General features: G+C 38.9%; 1 protein-coding gene across 1 annotated transcript in view; it reads left to right on the forward strand.

Annotated features, from left to right (window-relative positions):
• The window catches only part of LOC134674715 (tetratricopeptide repeat protein 28), a 129,179-nt gene that overhangs the window by 35,933 nt on the left and 71,538 nt on the right, over positions 1–21,708 (forward strand). The window contains exons 3-4 of the mRNA XM_063532838.1: positions 18,179–18,348; positions 19,346–19,449. Of these exons, the coding sequence (XP_063388908.1) occupies positions 18,179–18,348; positions 19,346–19,449 (274 nt within the window). The remainder of the gene's footprint in view (positions 1–18,178; positions 18,349–19,345; positions 19,450–21,708) is intronic.

The following is a 21,708-nucleotide window of genomic DNA, read 5'->3' on the forward strand; positions in this document are numbered from 1 at the left end:
GCCTAGTGGGTAGTGACCCTGCCTGCGAAGATGGTCCTGGGTTCGAATCCCAGTAAGGGCATTTATTTGTATGATGATACAGATATTTGTTCCTGAGTCATGGGTGTTTTCATCTAAGTATTTGTATATTATATATATCGTTGTCTGAGTACCCACAACACGAGCCTTCTTGAGCTTACTGTGGGGCTTAGTCAACCTGTGTAAGAATGTCCTATAATATTTATAATATTTATTTATTTATTACATTGAAACCTGAATGCGCCTCTTAGTCTGCACAAGTTTTACGAAGTCACACATGCACAGCACAAAACTGCACATAAAGCGTAATGAAACAATTTCAAATGAATTAAGTAATTAATGTAAGTAATTATCGACGACCGTTAATTATGTCCTCGATCGATGTAGGTGGGTACAGTCAGCAGCTGAAGAAAAATATTACCAATATTACAATGTCACCTTATTAAGTGCTTCAATTCAAGTTGGGACTGAGTACCTACCACGAACCACGCTCGATGTGTTACCTCTCTGTCGCACTTGTAAATTTGTACTTAAGTATGACAGGGAGGTAACTAATAAAAGGTAGGCCCTCTAAAACAAGAGGCGTATTCTGATTGTAATAATAACAGGATTAACCGGGACTGAGTACCTACCACGAACCACGCTCGATGTGTTACCTCTCTGTCGCACTTGTAAATTTGTACTTAAGTATGACAGGGAGGTAACTAATAAAAGGTAGGCCCTCTAAAACAAGAGGCGTATTCTGATTGTAATAATAACAGGATTAACCGGGACTGAGTACCTACCACGAACCACGCTCGATGTGTTACCTCTCTGTCGCACTTGTAAATTTGTACTTAAGTATGACAGGGAGGTAACTAATAAAAGGTAGGCCCTCTAAAACAAGAGGCGTATTCTGATTGTAATAATAACAGGATTAACCGGGACTGAGTACCTACCACGAACCACGCTCGATGTGTTACCTCTCTGTCGCACTTGTAAATTTGTACTTAAGTATGACAGGGAGGAGGTAACTAATAAAAGGTAGGCCCTCTAAAACAAGAGGCGTATTCTGATTGTAATAACAGGATTAACAGGGTATACAATACAATACTCTTTATTGCATACCTCACATAGTTTACAATATCGTACAGCAACATAAACAAAGACAATTGGATAGAGGTAACAACAGGCGGTCTTATCGCTTAAGAGCGATCTCTTCCAGACAACCTTTACCTTTTTTACTACAAGTGAGTACAGTACTTATTAAGTTATTACACACACGCACTGCGAATGTAGTCCTCCCAGCACGATGCTTGTAACTTCTGTATTACATTCACCGCAATTGGCTTAGCACTTAATAGGAAAAATTAGAAATGCCACCGCGTTGCGTTATCAAAACGATTGCAGGCAAATTGTTTGCATCCGCATTCCAGAATCTTCACTCAAACAAACGTCTTTACCTTACCACAGACGAGGCAATAACAAAGACTGATAGAATGCACAGTTGAGTACGTTGTGTATTGATTACTTACCCATATCAAAAAGAATAGATAGTATAGAGGGGTCCTGTCATTGTAAATGTTGTAGTCACTGTAAATTTACTGCCATCTATCGACAATTCGACACACGACTATAACTCAAAATAAACACGTATCAAATTATCAAAAAAATGAATATATATGGATAAATCATGTTATTATTTTTATATCATTTTGACCCATGTTCATTCACTGATATGTATGTGTTAAAATTGTTAAATATATATATATATATATATATATATATATATATATATATAGTCCTCCTCGCCGTGTCCGACGATGGCGACTCCTCCAAATGTTTTAATTAGGACGATGGAACGCTCTTATGTGACTTGCGAAGCCAAACTTGGAAACTTGTTAAATATGAAAGGGTGTCGTCACGCCATCTAAAATTTGTACTGTACTGCCTAGCTATCACGGTTCATGAGATACAGCCTGGTGACAGACAGACGGACAGCGGAGTCTTAGTAATAGGGTCCCGTTTTTACCCTTTGGGTACGGAACCCTAAAAACACCATTTATGTTTGACGCGACAGCAAAATATCACGTAGTCCTAGGCAAGTCTACCTAATGTTCATTTTATTTTAATACATGCCGTTTTTTTTTTAAATTGTGGGATATTGGAATAGCAGGCCCCGCTACCCTCCCTTTTGTTACAAACGCCATCTATGGAATATTCCATAGATGGCGTGAACTCATTATGACTACTATACTCTACTTACATTAAAAATAGTTTAGTAGTCTTTACAAACAACTCGTCTTTGCTCTAAATCAACGCGAAACCCGTTTTTAATCGTCATTAGTGCTTTCCATCCGTAATCCGTTAATTATGATAATTATAATAAATCAAAGGGAATTATTAACCGTTAATTAATTGGCCGGTTGGCAAATATAAATTAATAGTAGCAATATACTTTCTTTATTATATGAAAACTTCTTTGTAGCCTGTTTGGGATTAAACTCTTTTGGAGATAAAATTTAATAGAGCAATTTATTTGGATAGCGGTAACATTCTATGGTCGTATTCGTATTCCAATCGCACGTTAAACATGAGTGAGTCGACCACTCACAGAACCAGTATTAAGTCCGAACTTTGACTACGTATAGTTGTTACAAACCCCGAGGTCACAATACACAGGCGTATTAAGGATCCCAAATCCCCCGCGCTCGCGTAACTTTGTTAATACAGGGCCGGTATTCAATACCGGAATATTTGAAGACAAATGCGATCGCTTTGATACTGATAATAAATACGATACGTTAATTGAAACATGTTGTAAAATTTGTACAGAATTCCATCGTAAATATTCGAGATTTATGAGACAGTTTATCCGCTACCGGTAGTCCTACTTTCATATGAACATTTAGCTTGAAGGCAACTGGCTCTACATTATTTTGGCGCCGCCAGTTCACTTAATTACTTACTTAGGGGTTGTGCACAAATCACGCGAGGTGTTTTCGGCTACTTTTTGACCCCCCCTCCCCCTTGGTGATATTTGGTGAGGTTTTTGGCTACCCGTGTATTTTTTGAATATTTTTCATTCGACAAATTTTAGGATAAATAGTCTTATATATAGAAAATCTTGTTTATTTTTATATTTTCGTTAAATAGACTCGCTATTTTGAAGTGCAGAGTGAAGATCTAATATTGTTTATACAAGTGAGTGAAACCGTTGTCGTATAAACAATTTAAAATATGTCTCACGAAAGTTTAATATCGAAGATCTAATATGTTTGAAGAAACCGAGAAAAAGTATCTACTCATGTGGTAGGTTTTTTTTCTTAGTCTCGTTCACTGTAGAAAAATACACGTGAGGTTTCCTTTATACCCCCCCTCCCCCAACGTGATCAATCGTGATTTTTTCGTGACCCCCCCTCCCCCCATCGGACCTCGCGTGATTTGTGCACAAGCACTTACTTAGTAAGAACAATCTCGCGATAGGTATTATATTATAGCCACGCTTGCGATAAAAATTGTAATATCTACAGATAAAATAGAGCTTGTGGAAATTTTGTACCCAGTGCCAAGAGCCCCAATTCGAATACAAAATGAACCTGACTATCGGGTTCTTGGCACTGAAAGTGTTAAACGTTTACTCACTTTATTTTCTTTAGCATCGGAAACTGGTATAATGCACACTAACTAACACTATCAGTATAATGTCATTATTTTGACATTACTTCAAAAATAACAAAAAAGTTTAATAACTTAATTATCGTCCATCATTCTTTCTGTCATTTCTGATTCCATCATTCTAATCAATTCACTGTCAGTAGTAATGTCATTTCTAGCGTCATTACTTTGACATAACTCCAATACTGACTAAAATTATTTAAATAACCGTCATTACTTGCCGTCATTCCTTCATGTCAATCCCTACACTATCATTAAAAACGTCATTCCATCAAAGTAATGTCAGTATTCATGATAGTGTTCGGCCCATAATAGATATTGATATAAAGAGTTCCGAATTCTCGTGGCAGTTTGAATACTTATTAGGTACTTCTCATTTATAGGGTTTCGATTTACCTACGTTTATTTATATCGATACAATGTAGAATATAACATATTTAAAAAAAAAAAGTTGTGGCAAATAACAATCGATCTTCCAGATAACTTTTGAGTGCCAAGTTGAAACTGAAAATAATATAAGCTTAATAGTTTTACATTTAATTACTTCAATTCCGTGTTTTTATTTTCAATTTCACGTTACAAGCATGATGTATGTTACTATGTAGAATGACCATGTCCGTGCCCAATTTCATGTCATTTCAGCAAGACGTTTTACTTCGATTGTATAGAATGTATGGCGGCGGCTGGGTTCGCGTGACTCTTAAGTATTTCATCTTAAGTATGGGCACTGATTACAATCCGGATTATCCGAAGTTCGAAAATCCTGATTTTCACGGCTATTTCGGTTTTTTTTTAACATAATCCGAATTTTCGATTTTTTTTGGTATAACCATGCAAGGTTGGACACATGTAAATGGGCACTAGTGATTACAATCCGGATTATCCGAAGTTCGAAAATCCTGATTTTCACGGCTATTGCGGATTATTTTAACAAAATCCCAATTTTCGGTTATTCTTTTTTGGTATAACCCTGCAATATTGGACACATGTAAACCCAACATTATAAAGATCAAGTGCGCATGCACAGTTTTGCGGGCAAGAACAAAACATCCGCAGTTAAGCATTGCCACATTTCATAAGAAACCCATAAAGGGGATAATAACAGAAACTCAGTGATCCGTATTGCGGTTGTGGTCGATGGTCGATGCTGAATGCCGACAAACGCCCAGTGCCGGATGGGGCAATTATATTTTAATATATACATGGAATACACGGTGTGGAACTAAGGATTACCAAGACTTTCAAAGTGTATTTAGTCGGGTGTGGCAAATTCTTCCTCTTCCTACCCTTAAGGATGACTCGCGTTAGACCGGGCCGTGTCCGGGCCGGAGCTTCCGGGGCTTACTTTTCTATGACATGACAGGCGATCACGTGATGATTTCCATAGAAAACGATGCACCGGGAACTCTGACCCGGACACGGCCCGGTCTAACGTAAGTCATCCTTTACTGACCGAGCGAGCGTGAAGAGTCATCGTTTCAGCGGCGCTATCATGGTCGCATTTTACCACTTGTCATGCCGTGCATCACTTTCGCACTTACAATTTTGTTAGAACGTGACAGGCATGGTGACAAACGATAAAGAGCCGACCATATTAGCCCTACAGGTCACATTTCTCAACCAACTCTCATGAAATATTTATTTGAGGAGCGCCGATAGTTAGATGTTTTTTTGTCATTCAGTTTCGGGAAATGTATTAAAATGGCGGAACCATACGGCAGCTAGCATCTACAAGCACCCTAAAAGCTAATCACTCCTTATCGTTGAACAGTAAAATATTAAATTTTACAGCGGTTTAGTGGCTATATTTTTACCATCATCATCATTGTTCTTAAGAGCCTAGCTCTTGTCGGTGGAGTATTCGCCATTCCGTTCTTTTCTCTGCCACTATATTTTTACCATCCTGTATAAAACAATAGGTCGAAAAATAAACTGAAAGGAATCAAGACTTACTGCGGTTTAAGCATCCTGCGATGATCCGAAGGTTCTGTTCTGTGGTATTAGTAGCTTTTAAAAAGTCGTATATTTAGGTAGGGGAGATTATGCTATATCGTACCGCTGGTTAAACCGTACCATGTTCAATTTTCAGTATTGCGATACAGCGAGGAAATGCTGGCAGCATCTACGGCACCATGCCGCAGGTGGATATTTTGTAATCATTTATTTTAAGTTTAGTTTTATTTATTTTTAGATATAGTTTAAGTTTTGTAGGTTAGTTATTTAATTATGTTTTTATAAGTATGTATATTAAGTTCGAATGCACTAATAAATATTTTCAATTAAACAACCCAGGTCAAACGATGCTCCAGTGGTATTGCCCTCAATAATCGAGCGACGAAAAAATAAATCTGCCACTACTTTATTTATATTAGAGCCATAAGAGGCCAGAAAGGTTGACTCTCGCTAGACCGGGCCGAGGCGCTCGACATTTTCTATGCCGGCTGATCGAAGATCACCTGGTGCTTTCCATAGAAAACGAAGCGCCGGAAGCTCCGGCCCGGCCCGGCCCTGTCTAGCGTGAATAATCCTTAAAATATTATTTCTTTTCACGCTTCGTTGTGCAATATGTACTTAAAATTACTTGTGACTTGGTAACGCTACGTCTTACGTAGGCGAACAACGCGCGAACGCGGCGCGGCGCGGCGCGGCGAAATCAATCCTTTGATGCCCATAGAAGTGTCCTACGTAAGCGATCTCGTTGCGAACGCGGTGCGGCGCGATTTGCACGCGAATGTCAGGCGGCGCGGCGCGGCGCGGCGCGGCGGCGGCCGCTTTCGCCGCGCCGCGCCGCGCCGCGTTCGCGCGTTGTTCGCCTACGTAAGACGTAGCGTTAGTCTTTAGTATATTGCGTGCAATATCAGTAGGGCTAATATGGTCGGCTCTTTATCATTTGTCACCATTCCTGTCACATTCTAACAAATATGTAAATGGGAAAGTGACGCATGGCATGACAGGTGATAAAAATGCGACCATGATACCGCTGCAGCTAAGTTATTTACCGTGAAATAGGTTTACACTTCAGATTCCCTTTTAATTCTCCGTACTTTATGTATTAAACGTATTTACACCGCCCCTATCTTGTATCAGTCCATCATCCATTTTGCTAAAGTATTAAGTGAGGTATTCGTATTAATCCCGTACGAACTTAATCCCTTTTTCTTCTGAATTAAAGCATAAACGTAATACGCTTCTCTTAGCTTGAAAATAAAGTTGAAAACTGGTTGAAAGCAACCATTAAGTTCATCATGTATGTTCGATCACAGTAAATGTTAGAGGGGCAGAATGACCACATCGTCTCAGGCACGGTAATAGTACTACCGTACATGAAAGAGACTTCCTACAAAACTAAAGTTTGACAGCGGTTCAGGGACGGTCATGCTGTCCCTTTCTAATGTATGGCACTATCCCTTTCGGCTAATTAGGGTTGCCAATATTCAAGTAATTATCTTATCTGTGACTTTGCACGCAAAGGGACGTCAAGTTGTGCCAACCGTAATAATTGCTTGTATCAATCCTGAGCCGAACGGAGCCGAGAACGCCCGAACGCTCTAGTTTCCTCGCCCTGACTCAGATATCTGTATAATCTCTCAGATATCAGATGTGTGTAGGTATATATAACGACTTAACTTCGTGGTACATACGGAACACTACAAATCTGGTCACATGCTCAACCTCAAATCTAAGTTTAAAAATCTGCATACAGGCCACAAATGCGTATTTTATACTTTACAAAACACTAGCAGTTTCGTCAGGCTGGCTTCTTACTGATTGTCTGTGTACTGCGGCTGCAACTAATTTGGTCGGCGGCTAATTTCAGGATAACATCGGCCGCGCCTGCGCCCGCGTCTGCGCATTCTTGTGCGTCTAATAAGTAATTAAACCACCCTGTAAACCCTGCCAGGGCAGAGAGGCACTCTGCTGGTTGTGGAGCTACACTGGATACTTATTACTTCTGACTGTAGCATAGAAAAGTAAGTAAGCTATTCTGTCCACCTCGCCGAGACTAAACTAAATCTTCTCATCGTTACTATATTCCGTCTAATAAGTAATTAAACCACCCTGTAAACCCTGCCAGGACAGAGGCACTCTGCTGGTTGTGAAGCCACACTGGATACTTATTACTTCTGACTGTAGCATAGAAAAGTAAGTAAGCTATTCTGTCCACCTCGCCGAGACTAAATCTTCTCATCGTTACTATATTCCGTCTAATAAGTAATTAAACCACCCTGTAAACCCTGCCAGGGCAGAGAGGCACTCTGCTGGTTGTGGAGCTACACTGGATACTTATTACTTCTGACTGTAGCACAGAAAAGTACTATGTACTCTGTCTACCTCGCCGAGGTCACCGTTACTAAGTATATTCCTTCTTATAATAAGTTATTAACCCACAATGTAAATCCTGCCAGGGCAGAGAGGCACTCTGATGGATGTAGAGCTACACTGAATACTTATTAGTAAGTAAGTTTGACTGTTACGACCTTACGACACTTACGACAAAGTAATTAAACCTATCGAATAGTTTAGCGAAGCTTTTATTACCACTGACTGTTACTATTACTACATAATATATGTAGATTATTAGGTACATAGTATTACGTAATGAAACCTAGCTCCCTGACTCCATCGAGGCAGAAAGCACTCTGCTCACATTTGCTACTTTCTAACAAGTAACTAATAATTTACATTACTAATAACATAAGTCAATAGAAAATTAAACGATCGTTATTTCCACTGGCAGGTTTATTTCGTTATTCTTGTTGTGAGTACTTACGTATTAATATCAAAATTAACTGTGATTTCGAAATTTTATCTCGATACTGCGATGTGACACATTAGAATGCCACTCATACACAACATAAATGCCGTTTACATTTAATGATCAGTTAAAATATTTTATAGCTAAGTTAACTAGCATAGGTACGACAGTGACGCGCGTTTTTAATATTCTGTAGCATATGCTACAGAATATTAAATATATTAAAAATAGCTAGGGACATCGTAAAGTAACAGTATGATATCGGAATCGACAATTTAAGAGGGAAATTTCAATGTAGCAAAACAAAACACATTAATTTTACGACATTATAAAAGTCGCTGTAAACTTCTTATATTAAATTAATAAACTGGAATCAATATTATTTTAGCATTTTTTAATAGGAAATCCGACCACACTCAGCGTATTACCATTTATAATTTGTGTTCTTGCATTTATTAAACATTCTTAAGGTATGTCTACACTGTTGTATTTCCATGTCAAACCTGCGTCTCTCTCTATTTAAGGTACAAACTAATTATCATTTTAATTATTATCGCGTCATCTGAACACCCATATAACATAAATAAATAAATATGCGACAGTCAATAAGGCTTTTAGCGGCGGAAGAAAACATGAAACAAGGCATGCAACTTATACACAAAAAGAAAAAAAATAGAAGGGAAAACAACTGAAGTGGTTATATCCCACTGTTATGTCCCATTTTTACACTGTTAAATTTGGATTCGAAATAATTTTATTTTGCGGTAACATTAATGTATAATTGTATACCGACTCCAGTAAAAACAGAAAACAACGTCTTAATTCGGCACTGGCGTGTACGGTGTATGGGATAATCTTTGCATCGCGATTCTGTTATTATAAACTTTACGCCCGACCGATTACACCGGTCGGATACGCCAAGTAATAATGTAATTTTCGACCTTTTACATTTGTTTGTCTTATAGTGATCGTAAGACATGAGAATTTAAATAAGCAGGTGGATTACATTGAGAAGTTTAATGGCCACGCCTCAAAACCCAAGAGATTATAACCTTCTAATACTGATCTCATAACATACTTAAATGACCACTGTGTCACAAAATCTTTTTCAAAATTTTGACAATAATATTTGAAAAGTTCCCTCGATTTCTCCAGGATCCCTTCATCCAGATCCTATTTGATGGCAATTAGATCAACTGTGAACCATGTGTCTTACTGAAGTCGGGGAAAAAAGTTGACGGCGAAATTGAGAACCTTTTTCTTAGAAATATTGAAGTCGCCCAGCCCAAGCCCTCTCGCGCATGAGAGGAGGCCTGTGCTCAGCAGTGGGACGTATATAGGCTGAAATGATGATGATGATGATTGAAGTCGATTTAACCAGTCATGTTGCATTTTTTCGAACAAGAACATAGCGCAATGCAGCGCTTTTAGTATGCTAAAAGCTTAACGGTCTGGCCTGTTACTCTGTTGTAAAGTTCAACTTGTCTACTCCGCCCCTACAGGCGGGTGTAAAAAGAAAAAAGCTTTTTAATCCGCAGTAATGTTCGCGGCCGGTTCCGACTGTTCCGAGAAAGGTACTAAGAATAATTAAGTATACTTTAGTCTTTGCAGAGTCAATGACGTTTAATATTTAGAAAATAGCATAGATTTTGGCAAATAAATGGCTACGTAGTCTTACGAGTTCGACAGAATTTTAACTGTCATTTTAATAAAGTATTTAAGTTGAACGGGAGATCTCTAAACCTTCTTAGATCTCTAAAAGATTTAAAACCGAATTTAATTACATTACGCGTTCTTATTACGTATAGAACACAGTTAAAAACTAGCCGACCAATCAACCACTTTATTGGCAGTAAGTACTCTGCATTCCTTTTAAAAAGCATGATCGTTACAAAACTACACGTCGCTTGCGTAGCGGATCCAACTGTAACTAACATCATACTTGGCGAGCTGTCACTTTGACAGCAAAAACATCATGGCGGCTGATTGCTCGCGAAATTGATCGTCACGAACGCGTGCGCGTGTGCATTCCTCACCGACCGGTGTAGAAGGACGTATTGTGTTATGAAAAATTATAAGCTTAAGTCGTTTGAGAAACTTGCATGATTCCAGAGTTATTCCAAGTACTTAGAATCTCCTTAGGAATATAGCGAAAGACCAGTATACGTTTTAAAAAATCTGTATGGTAAATCCGAGAGTTCTCTATTTATTATGTGGTATGGCACAACTGTAAACCTCAATCGGTTGAGTCAATCTTACCTCTGATTTTCGATAAATGTTGCTGACGACTTGACCAGTGTGTGAGCGGGGATGAAGGTCAGATGTCGGTGGACAATAAAGAGTAATTCAAACCGGACGGAACATATCATGGATCCCCTTTGTATTTCGTCAAGGTCCGACGTCCGATAGACAATTTTGTAAAAACCGAGTACCTTTTTATGCCAATACTTACGGTAAGTATTAAAGCCAAACGAATTCTGATCCCTAAAGAAACAAGCGAAAAATCGCTAAGGCGGACCATAACTGCAGGTGACACGGAAAATAGAATAGGTACCAAAATATGAAGATTTATTCCCGAAGACGAGTATCCTAAAGGCAATATGAATTTATTACTCATGGAATGGCCTTATATGTACTAGTATAAGTTATACTGGTTTATGAAATGATACGCTCAGTACCGTCAGCACGCAATGGGAATGACTTCTCAGCAATGTGCGGCGAACAACTATGATGAATCAAATTCCATCGGGGGGTAATGATTCTATTGAGGATAGATTAGGCCACGCTCCTGGCATTCTTTCGTGATGGCGTGACAGGTGCATCAAAGAAGCTTGTTTAGTAACAAATAACTTTGCTTCTGTGGAAAGTGGATATATAGATAGATAGAATACTCTTTATTGGCTCACCTCACTAAAAAGACACAAATGAAAAGAAACAATTGATTAAATGTAGAGGCAGACAATAGACAGAGGGAGATAGAGGCAGATTACTAGTAGATTATCTTTCTCTGGATTATGGTAGAGCCACCTGACATTAAAATAAATTAAATTGAGTAAAACAATGACACATTTGGCATACAGCTATTTTGTTGTGAAGGTGCCTCTTCTTTTTAAATTCCTGCCGATAATAGACAATACTTTAGAGCTTTATAAACCCAAGGTTATCATCTCTCCCTTGTTATAACTCTAATAGTTATATGGTAAGAGACCGGACGGAATGTCACTAATTCCGTGGAAGATGGGACGGGTGCTGGTGTGGGACGCCACCTGTGTGGACACCCTAGCCCCGTCTCATCTCCATGGCACTATTGCAAAAGCCGGCGCGGCGGCAGAGGCGGCCGAAAAATTAAAAAAGAACAAATATAGGGGTCTCGGCCCCGAATACTATTTCGTACCCTTCGGTGTCCCTTGGCCCGTGGGGTCCGACCGCATCTACACTATTTAAGGATTTATCCAAAAGGATAGCAGACGCCACTGGTGATCGTAGAGCTGGCAGCTTCCTCGCACAAAGAATAAGTATTGCGATACAGCGGGGAAATGCTGCCAGCATCTACGGCACCATTCCGCAGGATAGTTTGTAATTATTTATTTTTATATTAGTTTTATTTATTTTTAGATTTAGTTTTTAAGTTTTGTAGGTTAGTTATTTAATTATGTTTTAAGTATCATTTTTGTTTGTAGGTATTAAGTTTGTATACTCTAATACCCAATATAACTAAGCATTTCCCCTAAGTTGGCCGTTTACCCCAGACCGGAGGTCAAATCCCCGTCCAGGGACACCCGCCGGGGTGAGAGGTCACTCACGAATTCGTAATTGTCCGGGAATGTCTGGAATCCACCGCTTTCGTGTGCCATTTTGCAACTATAACCTAAACAAACCATATAATACCGATGAACACCCTTCCCGGGGGCTTGAAGCTGTCTTTTCAATTCGTCCGAGCTACATAATAAGTATGAGAGTCGTGATGGGACCTACGGCTCCAGGGCGATGCGAACAGATGCACGGAAGTCGACTGCACGAAGTTTTTTATGCATAATGAGTGGCAATCGAAAAACAATTCGTTTTGAAGTAGTATTTAGCGAGGACTAACATTAAAATAATTAGCTTGGCTTGACGGGCGGAACACCCGTGAGAGCCAGGGAACCAGTTCATTGCTGAGGTGCATATTTGACGTGCACTTTTATATTCGCTGGTAACCACTAGAACATAATGAAAGTCGCTTAGTGTTATGGAATATCCGCTGAAAATCTGATCGTTGACAATTGGTTATTCGAAGCTTTGTTCTTGCCTTAGATAGCAAATGCAGTTAAAAGACTAAAAACTATCAATTTGCATTGACAAAATTAATCTGAAGAACAATAAGGTAAACGTACTAGTGCTCGACATGCCAATACCCAATAGATGACACCTTGCTGTCATCTCTATTGACAATGACTTAAGTTTCAATATGACATCTACTGATGGGACCGCGTCGAGCACATGATATAAATATTTAAATGAACCTTCATGCTTCATGTAATTCGTATTGCAAAGCAAATTATGAAACAGCACTGTCACGTATTACGTAGGTACCTACGTTTAATCTTGATAAATTCAAGTCTCATATAAAGTTCCCAAATAAACACACGTCGGCTCAGTTTTTGTGGCCATTTAACAAACACTAAATAAAACAAACGAAGCGAGATTTTCGTGCGTCCAATATTTTTTTTAATTAGGCCCGTAGCCGTGTCAAATCGGATGAAACGGAACGCACGGAAATTGATTCCCATAAAACGAATGTCGTCCAACGCCGTCTTTTGTCTAAAACCTCAAAAATTACCCAAATCCGGTCCCGAATCAAATTAAAACATGATTTGTCTCGGCACCCACACACATTAATTGTTTTATTTTATACCTCCACAGGTAAGAAACACGTAATTGTGCTAAGATTACAAAAAAATAGACAAAGGCTCCGACGACGCCATTTTTTTCGATTCGGCCCTCCAATTTAAAAATCCGAAATGGATATCTTTCGTCTCTCTCCCGCTAAGTGAATTTTACACAGGCTGGCAAAAGACGGGTTAAATTTAAATGTTGCGGTGTGACCTTCAGTAAAGGATTGGCTTACGGCTCAAAAGAGATTAGCTTTTTATTGTATGACATTAATTCTATGAGGTAAAACTTTCAACGAATCTGTGAAACTTGTATGGCATTTCGATAAATAGGTACTCTAATGCTGGAGATAGACTCGAGTTTCAGTAAACATTAAATTTTCAGTTTTGTGATAGCATAAGCTCTTTCCATAATGGAAGGGATGGAGCATTCTAGTAATTAAACAAAACTTCTAACTAAAGGATAACTCACGCTAGACCGGGCCGTGTCCGGGCCGGATCTTCCGGTGCATCGTTTTCTATAGAAAGTATCACGTGATCGCCTGTCATGTCATAGAAAATAAGCGCCTGAAGCTCCGGCCCGGACACGGCCCGGTCTAACGTGAGTCATCCTTAACTATGCCATTATTGTCCCCTGCACAACGGGACAGGAACAAACATTGTTGAACACTTAGGTACCTACCTACTACAAGGTCTCCCGTCTGCCGACATTTATAGTACATTATTGCAGAGGCCGGGAAAGGGCAATTCGTGGATGAGTTTCGATTTTGTCGGACGACGCGAAGCGGAGTCCGACAAAGAAGACGAATCCACGAATTGCTATTCCTGCCGAGGCATATATAGTGCTTTTCTCCAAACATGCAAGGAAATAAGCTAAAATAATTATTATTTAACCATCAAGCATCACTCAAATCAAACCTTCACATCCAAAATGTCAAAAACAATTTCCCTCTTTAATTAATTTTTAAAAGTTAAAGTTACAAACTTATTCTGCCATTCAGTATTCGTTCATTCAATATAATTGTGCAATATAGTTGGTCAAACCAACTTTTCAGTCAGTAAGAACCAGGAAAACTATACCCATCCTTTTCTTTTGGGTGCTAGTACTAGTGTAAGACAAAGATAGTATGATTCTCTTTGTCTATGTTTGAAATGAGAAAAACCTTTGACAAACTATATAAGCTTTATGAACACGGATGAGATTTAAAAAAAATATAAAAATAATCTTTGGTTTTATTAAGCAGAATTCGCACGATCATACACGTGAAATGATAGCTGATCGGGTCGTGTAGAAGCGGCTCGCGGCAATAATAATTGGCCGTTTGCGTTTTTTATTATTAAAAAGTAAAAAACACTACAGTAATAAGTTATTACTGTAGTGTTTTTTTACTTCCCGTCCGCTAGAATAGGACAGTTAGTTAGTTAGCGATAGTTTGATGTTTTTTAATTAGAGTTTGACATTAACGAAGAACTTCCCGTAGTATTTTTGCTACAGTAAGGTGAACATTTCCGAGCATATTGGAGAAAATATCATTTGCGGAAGAAAGTCGGAAAATTATTCGCTAAGCACTTTAATACAGCATGAAAGAAGCTTAATCACCAGCTTAATAACTTTGCCATTATAGCTAATTGCTAATTACGAACAAATTTCCTTTTCTTCGGATTAAAAGGATATTGTTTCCTACTCTTCCTAGTTAGCTAATATTTAATAACCAAAAAAGATATGCTAGTATCAAAAACAATAGTTATTTGTTTTACACGGAGGCAAAGTTGTTGTTTAACTTCTCGTGATAATGAACCACGAGCGTAGCGAGTGTTAAACCCAAAATATTGAAACCACACCAACGATCAAATACTAACTTAAAAATCAACTTTATATAGATCCTCAAACCAAAATAAAAATAATTCTTAATGCTCGCCCCCATAGTTGTTAACAATAACGCGAGGGTGAAGATAACATTCATAAATATTTAAGTACTGTGCCCACACCTATTTAATTCCGTGGCTGTGAGATAGACAAGTTAACAATAGGGACTGTTAATCTCTATTCTTGAATTTGACGCTTTCTTTGTCATTGTACGATGACTCCATGATGCTTATTTTGCAAGCTCCTAAATCAACTCATCTCAAGCCATGTTAGCTATCTGAATAATTTAATTGCATAATGGCGTACCTAGTGGTGTTAAACAAAGGTCAAAGCGTCTTACAAAAATATGTACCTAACTGAGATCTATTTATAATACTCGGATAAGACCCGTTCTAGTTCACAATTTTCCAGGCCGGATTAATAATGAGAATTCACAAAACGTAAAACGAGAAACAAAAATTTGTGTTTGTGTGTTGTATTGTATTTGTTATGTTTGTTGTTTGTGTTGTGTTTGTGTTGTCTTTACTAGCAACTAGTCTCTGTGTGGGCATCCTGACAGAGGTCATAAAGTGCTACACATGTGAATAGTGCAGACAGAATTTTAAACATTTTCTCGGAAGATCCATTGAATTTATGATTTAGGGCTGAAAATAATGGAAGCCTTTTGAATGTATGGTACGTGATTTTTGATATGGTGGAGATTTTATTTATCTCTGTGTAAACGTGAGAAAGTATATTTTTTACCACCAAGAAAATATTTACATGTCCTTATGACTATGACTATGACTGTTCAATCAGCTTATGGCTTGGTGTCAAATTCATTAAAAAAAGTGAATAATAATTTTGACGTGATAACGTCTAATAAATCAATGAACACCGGTAGCATACACGAAAAAGTGTCACGTTGTGGACAGATCCCCATGGTAACGTTGTGGACAGATAGCCATGGTAACGTTACGGCAATTTTTCATCAATGTTTTCTTATGACGATATCACGCAAAATTATCTTCCGTAAACCGACTTTACAGACAACAATATTTTTTAGAAAAAGGCACTTAATAACGTCGCACAGGCTTTATTTACGTGTTTCAGGACGTTAAATGTTATGATAATGACGCCAGTGACATGGCATCAAATTGATTTTTAACGGTATTAACTTACTACACAAAATATTGTACAGAAACTTTTATGCGGGATATAATTTTATCTACTTTCGTGACCTCTACCCATACCTAATAATGTTACTAATTAAAAAAAAAACGTTATTAATTACGCTGTTAATGAGCTTCTGTTGTTTGATTTTAAAAACTGCCCATTTGACGTTTACAAAGCGACGCTGGGCGGTCCTCATTTTAAAAAGTAAGGCCTCAAGATAAATGAAAGGTTGTTTCAAGAAAAAATAATTACCCAATATGTCGGCCGTGCCGGTTATCAGGCGCCTGTTTTAAACGAATTTTTAAATAAAGCGAATAAAGAACGATTACGTCCATCATTTTTCAAAATGGCCGCCTGGATCAAGCTCTCAGCCCGCGCGCGGTTCTCGGAGAAAAAAACCATGATACTTTAAAACAATGTTGCAACCAAGTTACCTAATGATAATAAAAAAATACAATATAGTTACAAGTCACCTGCCAACGTCGAATCAATTTTTCGAGCACGTCTTGCCTTTAAAACGCGAGGGTCAGAGGTAAGCGCTTTCAACAGGTCAACCCACCTTTATTCAGCTCACCCACAACCAAAACAAAGCCTGAGCACACACTACTCGTGATGTGCAATACACTACGTGCCAAGTTCAAGTCCACCCGTGCGTGACGTCTGATGACGCAACAATGTAAATCGTGCAAGGATGAAAGTTGGATCATTTGAATTTTCAATGGTGAATGCCGGGAATGCAGTCCGTGAGAAAAAAATACTCAGAGATGCGCTCGGCTAGATATCGCAGGTGGTGAGCCCTCCAAAGATTGCCTCTAAAAAACGATGGGGTTTAGAAATCCAGTAGCAGGTTGTCATTTGTCGTTTTGTATTATTTATTAACTTTTGAATATAGCTTATTTATTCCACCTCTTTTTAGCTTCGTTTTTCTGCGGAGTTTGAACGATATATCTCACAATTTACATTCTAAACTTAATTAAAGCTTACTTTCGCTATCGATACGAATATAACTTTCTAAAAAAACGAGCGATTAAACTCCATTCTAATTAATTAAAATCCTGACTTTATTACTTATCGAATGAACAAAAAAATCGAGATTTAATGCCAGGAACATACGAGTAATTTAAAAGTGTGGTCACGATTCGTATGAGTCGATTAATTTGAATGATGCGAAATCGAATTTGAACTCGGCCTGGCTACCCGCGCCTGCGCAGCGATTACGCGATTAATGCGCCATTCTTTACAAGTGTATTACTGCAAATTGTTCTTTTGTATTTTTGGTACTTGCCATAAAAGGGTGCAAGAGGCTGGGTTGACCTCGGAAAGGGCAGTATTCAGAAACTGATACAGACTGATACCTACAAGAAATTTCACTCGCTCTAAAAGTACAGTTACGAGTAGGTACATTTGATGGAGCTCAATGCAATGATATTTTATATTAAATTTTTGTTAGTATCTTAATTAATGATTCTGAATAAGCCATCTTGCCGGTATCAGAGTTTAATAATATGTGACTGCATACCGCGCCTTTTTGGGCAGAGCACTCTTTTAATTCCGAATCCCGAATAGGTGAACTACGTCTACGTCTGGTATCTAGTTAGTTACACATTGTTTTTAATATCGATGCCATATTTGCGTCTAGTCTAGACAAAAGCCATTTTCATTTCATTTTTGCAATATTAATAACCCAAGAGAAGTTATAAACCCAATTTCTCTTAGTGCGGTACTATACCGTCGTCCACACTAACGATTTGTTAACCTTATTGGAAAAACATAATGTCCTCCTCTGGTCAGTTAAGGTGTTACTTAGCACATAACCTAAATTTTCATTAAACTAGATTTTATTTCCCTTCACAGATAGAGCCAACAGGGTCAGCGTCCCTAGGAGCGGCGTCCCGGGCGCTCTTCGTAGAGAAAGTGCGCGCGTCGAACGCCGCCTGTCAATCCGGGGACTTCGCGACCGCCGTCGCGTTGTACACCGACGCTCTCACCTTGGACCCGGCCAACCATATACTATATAGCAATAGGTAATTATCTAGCTTGGCATTAAGTCCAGTCTAGGAGTCAGGAGTCCGCGCATCGAACGCCGCCTGCCATTTCGGGGACTTTGCATAGCGTTGTATAACTGATGCTCCCACTTTAGACTTGGGCAACCATACAGCAATAGGTAACTAAGTACATATATCTAGCTAGGCATTAAGTCAGGTCTAGGAATCAGGAGTCCGCGCATTAAACGCCGCCTGCTATTCGGGTACTTTGCATAGCGTTGTACACTGATGCTCCCACTTTAGACTTGGCCAACCATATACTATACAGCAATAGGTAACTAAGTATAGCTAGGAATTAGGAGTCCGCGCATCAAACGCCGCCTGCCGTTCGGGTACTTTGAATAGCGTTGTACACTGATGCTCCCACTTTAGACTTGGCCAACCATATACATACTATACAGCAATAGGTAATTATCTAGCTTGGCATTAAGTCCAGAGTATAGGAGTCAGGAATCCGCGCATCAAACGCCGCCTGCCATTCGGGGACTTTTCATAGCGTTGTACACTGATGCTCCCGCTTTAGACTTGGGCAACCATATACTATACAGCAATAGGTAACTATCTAGCTTGGCATTAAGTCCAGTCTAGGAGTCAGGAGTACACGCATTGAACGCCGCCTGCCATTCGGGGACTTTTCATAGCGTTGTACACTGATCCTCTCATCTTGGAGTCGATCAAGGCGACCAACCATATAATTTACAGCAACAGAATAGGTAAGGAGGCTAGAATAAGAACGTCGCTTGTAGGGAGCAGCTGGTTGGTCTATAGTGGAAGAGGAAGGATATACGTTACATCGTAATGTAAGTACGACCTACCGTGGTTCTACCCCAAGGCCTAGCTTCGGCTATATCAACTTATCATTACACTATTAACTGTGATTTAGGATGAACACAAGACTTAACTATTTTTGTAGATATCATTTCTCATTTTTAGGGCCTTAATTTTGTTTATGTTAATATTTGAATTGTGAACACAGGTCGGCAGCGCGACTCAAACAGGGACAGTTCGCAGCAGCACTCCAAGATGCGACGAAAGCCAGAGAGTTATGCCCCAACTGGCCCAAAGCTTACTACCGGCAGGGTAAGAACATAAATCAAGTACTTAAATATGCACAAAGGTTGACTCACGCTAGATCGGGCCGTGACCGGACCGAGGCGTCTGACATGTCATTTTCTATGACGGCTGATCGGTGATCACGTGGTTTTTTCCATAGAAAACGAAGCTACAGAAGCTCCGGCCCGGCCATGGCCCGGTCTAACGTGAGTCATCTTTTAGAATAGCTGTCGTACGATTGAGTGAATATATTGCTTGTTACAAATGAAGTTAAGAGCCAACAGGAGCGGTCATTTCTCCATACAAACGTACTCGACTGTTTCCTCCGTGGGTTTTGATGCTAGAGCAATAATATTTTCAACACAGATTAATATTCTCAATATCTGTGTGTTGTTGTGTTGGACCGTTATGCTTTTTTTTTATATTTTTGTTTTTTAAGGCGCCCTTCAAAAATGGCCAAAATGGCCTAATTGACTATGCCGCAATGAGCGGCGTAGTATTCAAACCTGATATCAATTAGCCAAAAAAGCAAATCGGTCCGACACAGATAATTTCATAATCATTAAGATTTCCAAGTTTGGTTAGGATTGGTTAAGTTTTGGAGGAGGAAACAGTTAAGTACGAAACCTCGATTTTTGAGATTTTTACGCGGGATTTTTCGCCTTGTCCTTATCGCACTAGTTTTAGGAGCCGCTTCCGTTAGCGAGACGAGTATATTTACTTAAAATATTTAAAACTTAGCTCCTGTTTCGTCTTAATATTATGCGAGGTAGGTGGTAGAAACCACCACCAGACAATCACTACAAAACTACTGGCATTAAGTCCGCCTGTTGTACTTTTTGTATGTGCAATAAAGTTTAAAATAAATAAATAAATAAATCACTAACAAATCAGTTGCCAGTTCAACATATAAAAATAAAATGCGTTATTTCGTACCAGCCATTTCACCATTTTACCAAACAGTCACGTACCATACCGCACAAAAGGCCTGTAAATAAACCCTACTCCCGAACTCTGCACCCCCGGTATAATATTTCATCGCGCCACCTATTTTTCAATTACCATACCACCTCAAGCGTTCAGCGCTCCATGTTCGTATGTTTACTGACTAATACCACCATGGGCCAAATTCGACATGTACAACTGTCAGATTTCGCATCCACGTCAAATCAACAGTTGATTTTATTGCATACTGAGTGTTGATTCCATCAATGATTGGTACAACCAAAACTTAACTCTAAACTTAGGGTGGTTCGGTTTGGTTTGCTTGTCACCCTAACTGTGGATTGTTAATGTCAAATTTTGACATTGTACGTATTAGAGAACTTATGATTTTTCCCACATCAACGGGAGATCAACACGATACGTCAAACGTCGCTTGTCGAATAGGGGTCCATGTTAAATCACAAATTAACGATGCGTGTGATTACATATACATCGTAAGTTGACATTGCGTGCGAGTGTATGATTTATTCAGTTTCTTTTCTATTGTTTTGCCGACGCTTTCACTTCGCGTAATATGGTAAGGCAGAATGATATCATACCAGTAGCGCAGACGAATGGATGATAAAGATTGTGAATCTCTCGAAAATTTCGGCGTTTTTACTGCAGTACTTAAATGGCGTGGCAACGAACCTGTCAAAGAGGATTTATTTTATGCACATGTATTCAGAATACTACGGCTTTGATGTCTGTTCAACACCGTAGCACTCGCCTGTCTAGTCAACTCAGAAAGCTAAAATAGACGGATCAAAAGTCGAAGCATTTTTATGATACATTTATATTATGATACCATGCAATCTCTCTGCTTTGCCTTAAGGTTGACTGGTAGAGAATGCTTTTGGCATTAAGTCCGCCTTTTGTACGATAAGTTTTCATTTGTGCAATAAAGTTTAAATAAATAAATATACAACTGATGTGAAGCGCAAGGTGCTATGATGCACACGACACGACGATCTATATTTCTTATTTGTCTCTACAGTGTCCATTTGTTTGTGATATAATTTTACTAAATGGCCTGAATTTCACCAACTCACTCAGCTTTCCATATACCTACTCGTATTTATTGTAATGTTATACACACTCATTACGATCGTTTAATATCTTTGGAGAGTTTGATTTACCTCCTCCGCTAAGTACTGGCCGCAATAAAAAAACGATTATCGTAATTTGAATTTTTATGATTGTAATTTGTTTTGGATTTGATAAATGGCAGTGTAATTCGTTCAAAATATAATTGGTAACGCGGTGTTGTTTTTCCTGCTCGCGAATATTTTCGTTGAAATT

This window comes from Cydia fagiglandana, chromosome 20 (assembly GCF_963556715.1).
Source record: "Cydia fagiglandana chromosome 20, ilCydFagi1.1, whole genome shotgun sequence".
NCBI lineage: Eukaryota > Metazoa > Arthropoda > Insecta > Lepidoptera > Tortricidae > Cydia > Cydia fagiglandana.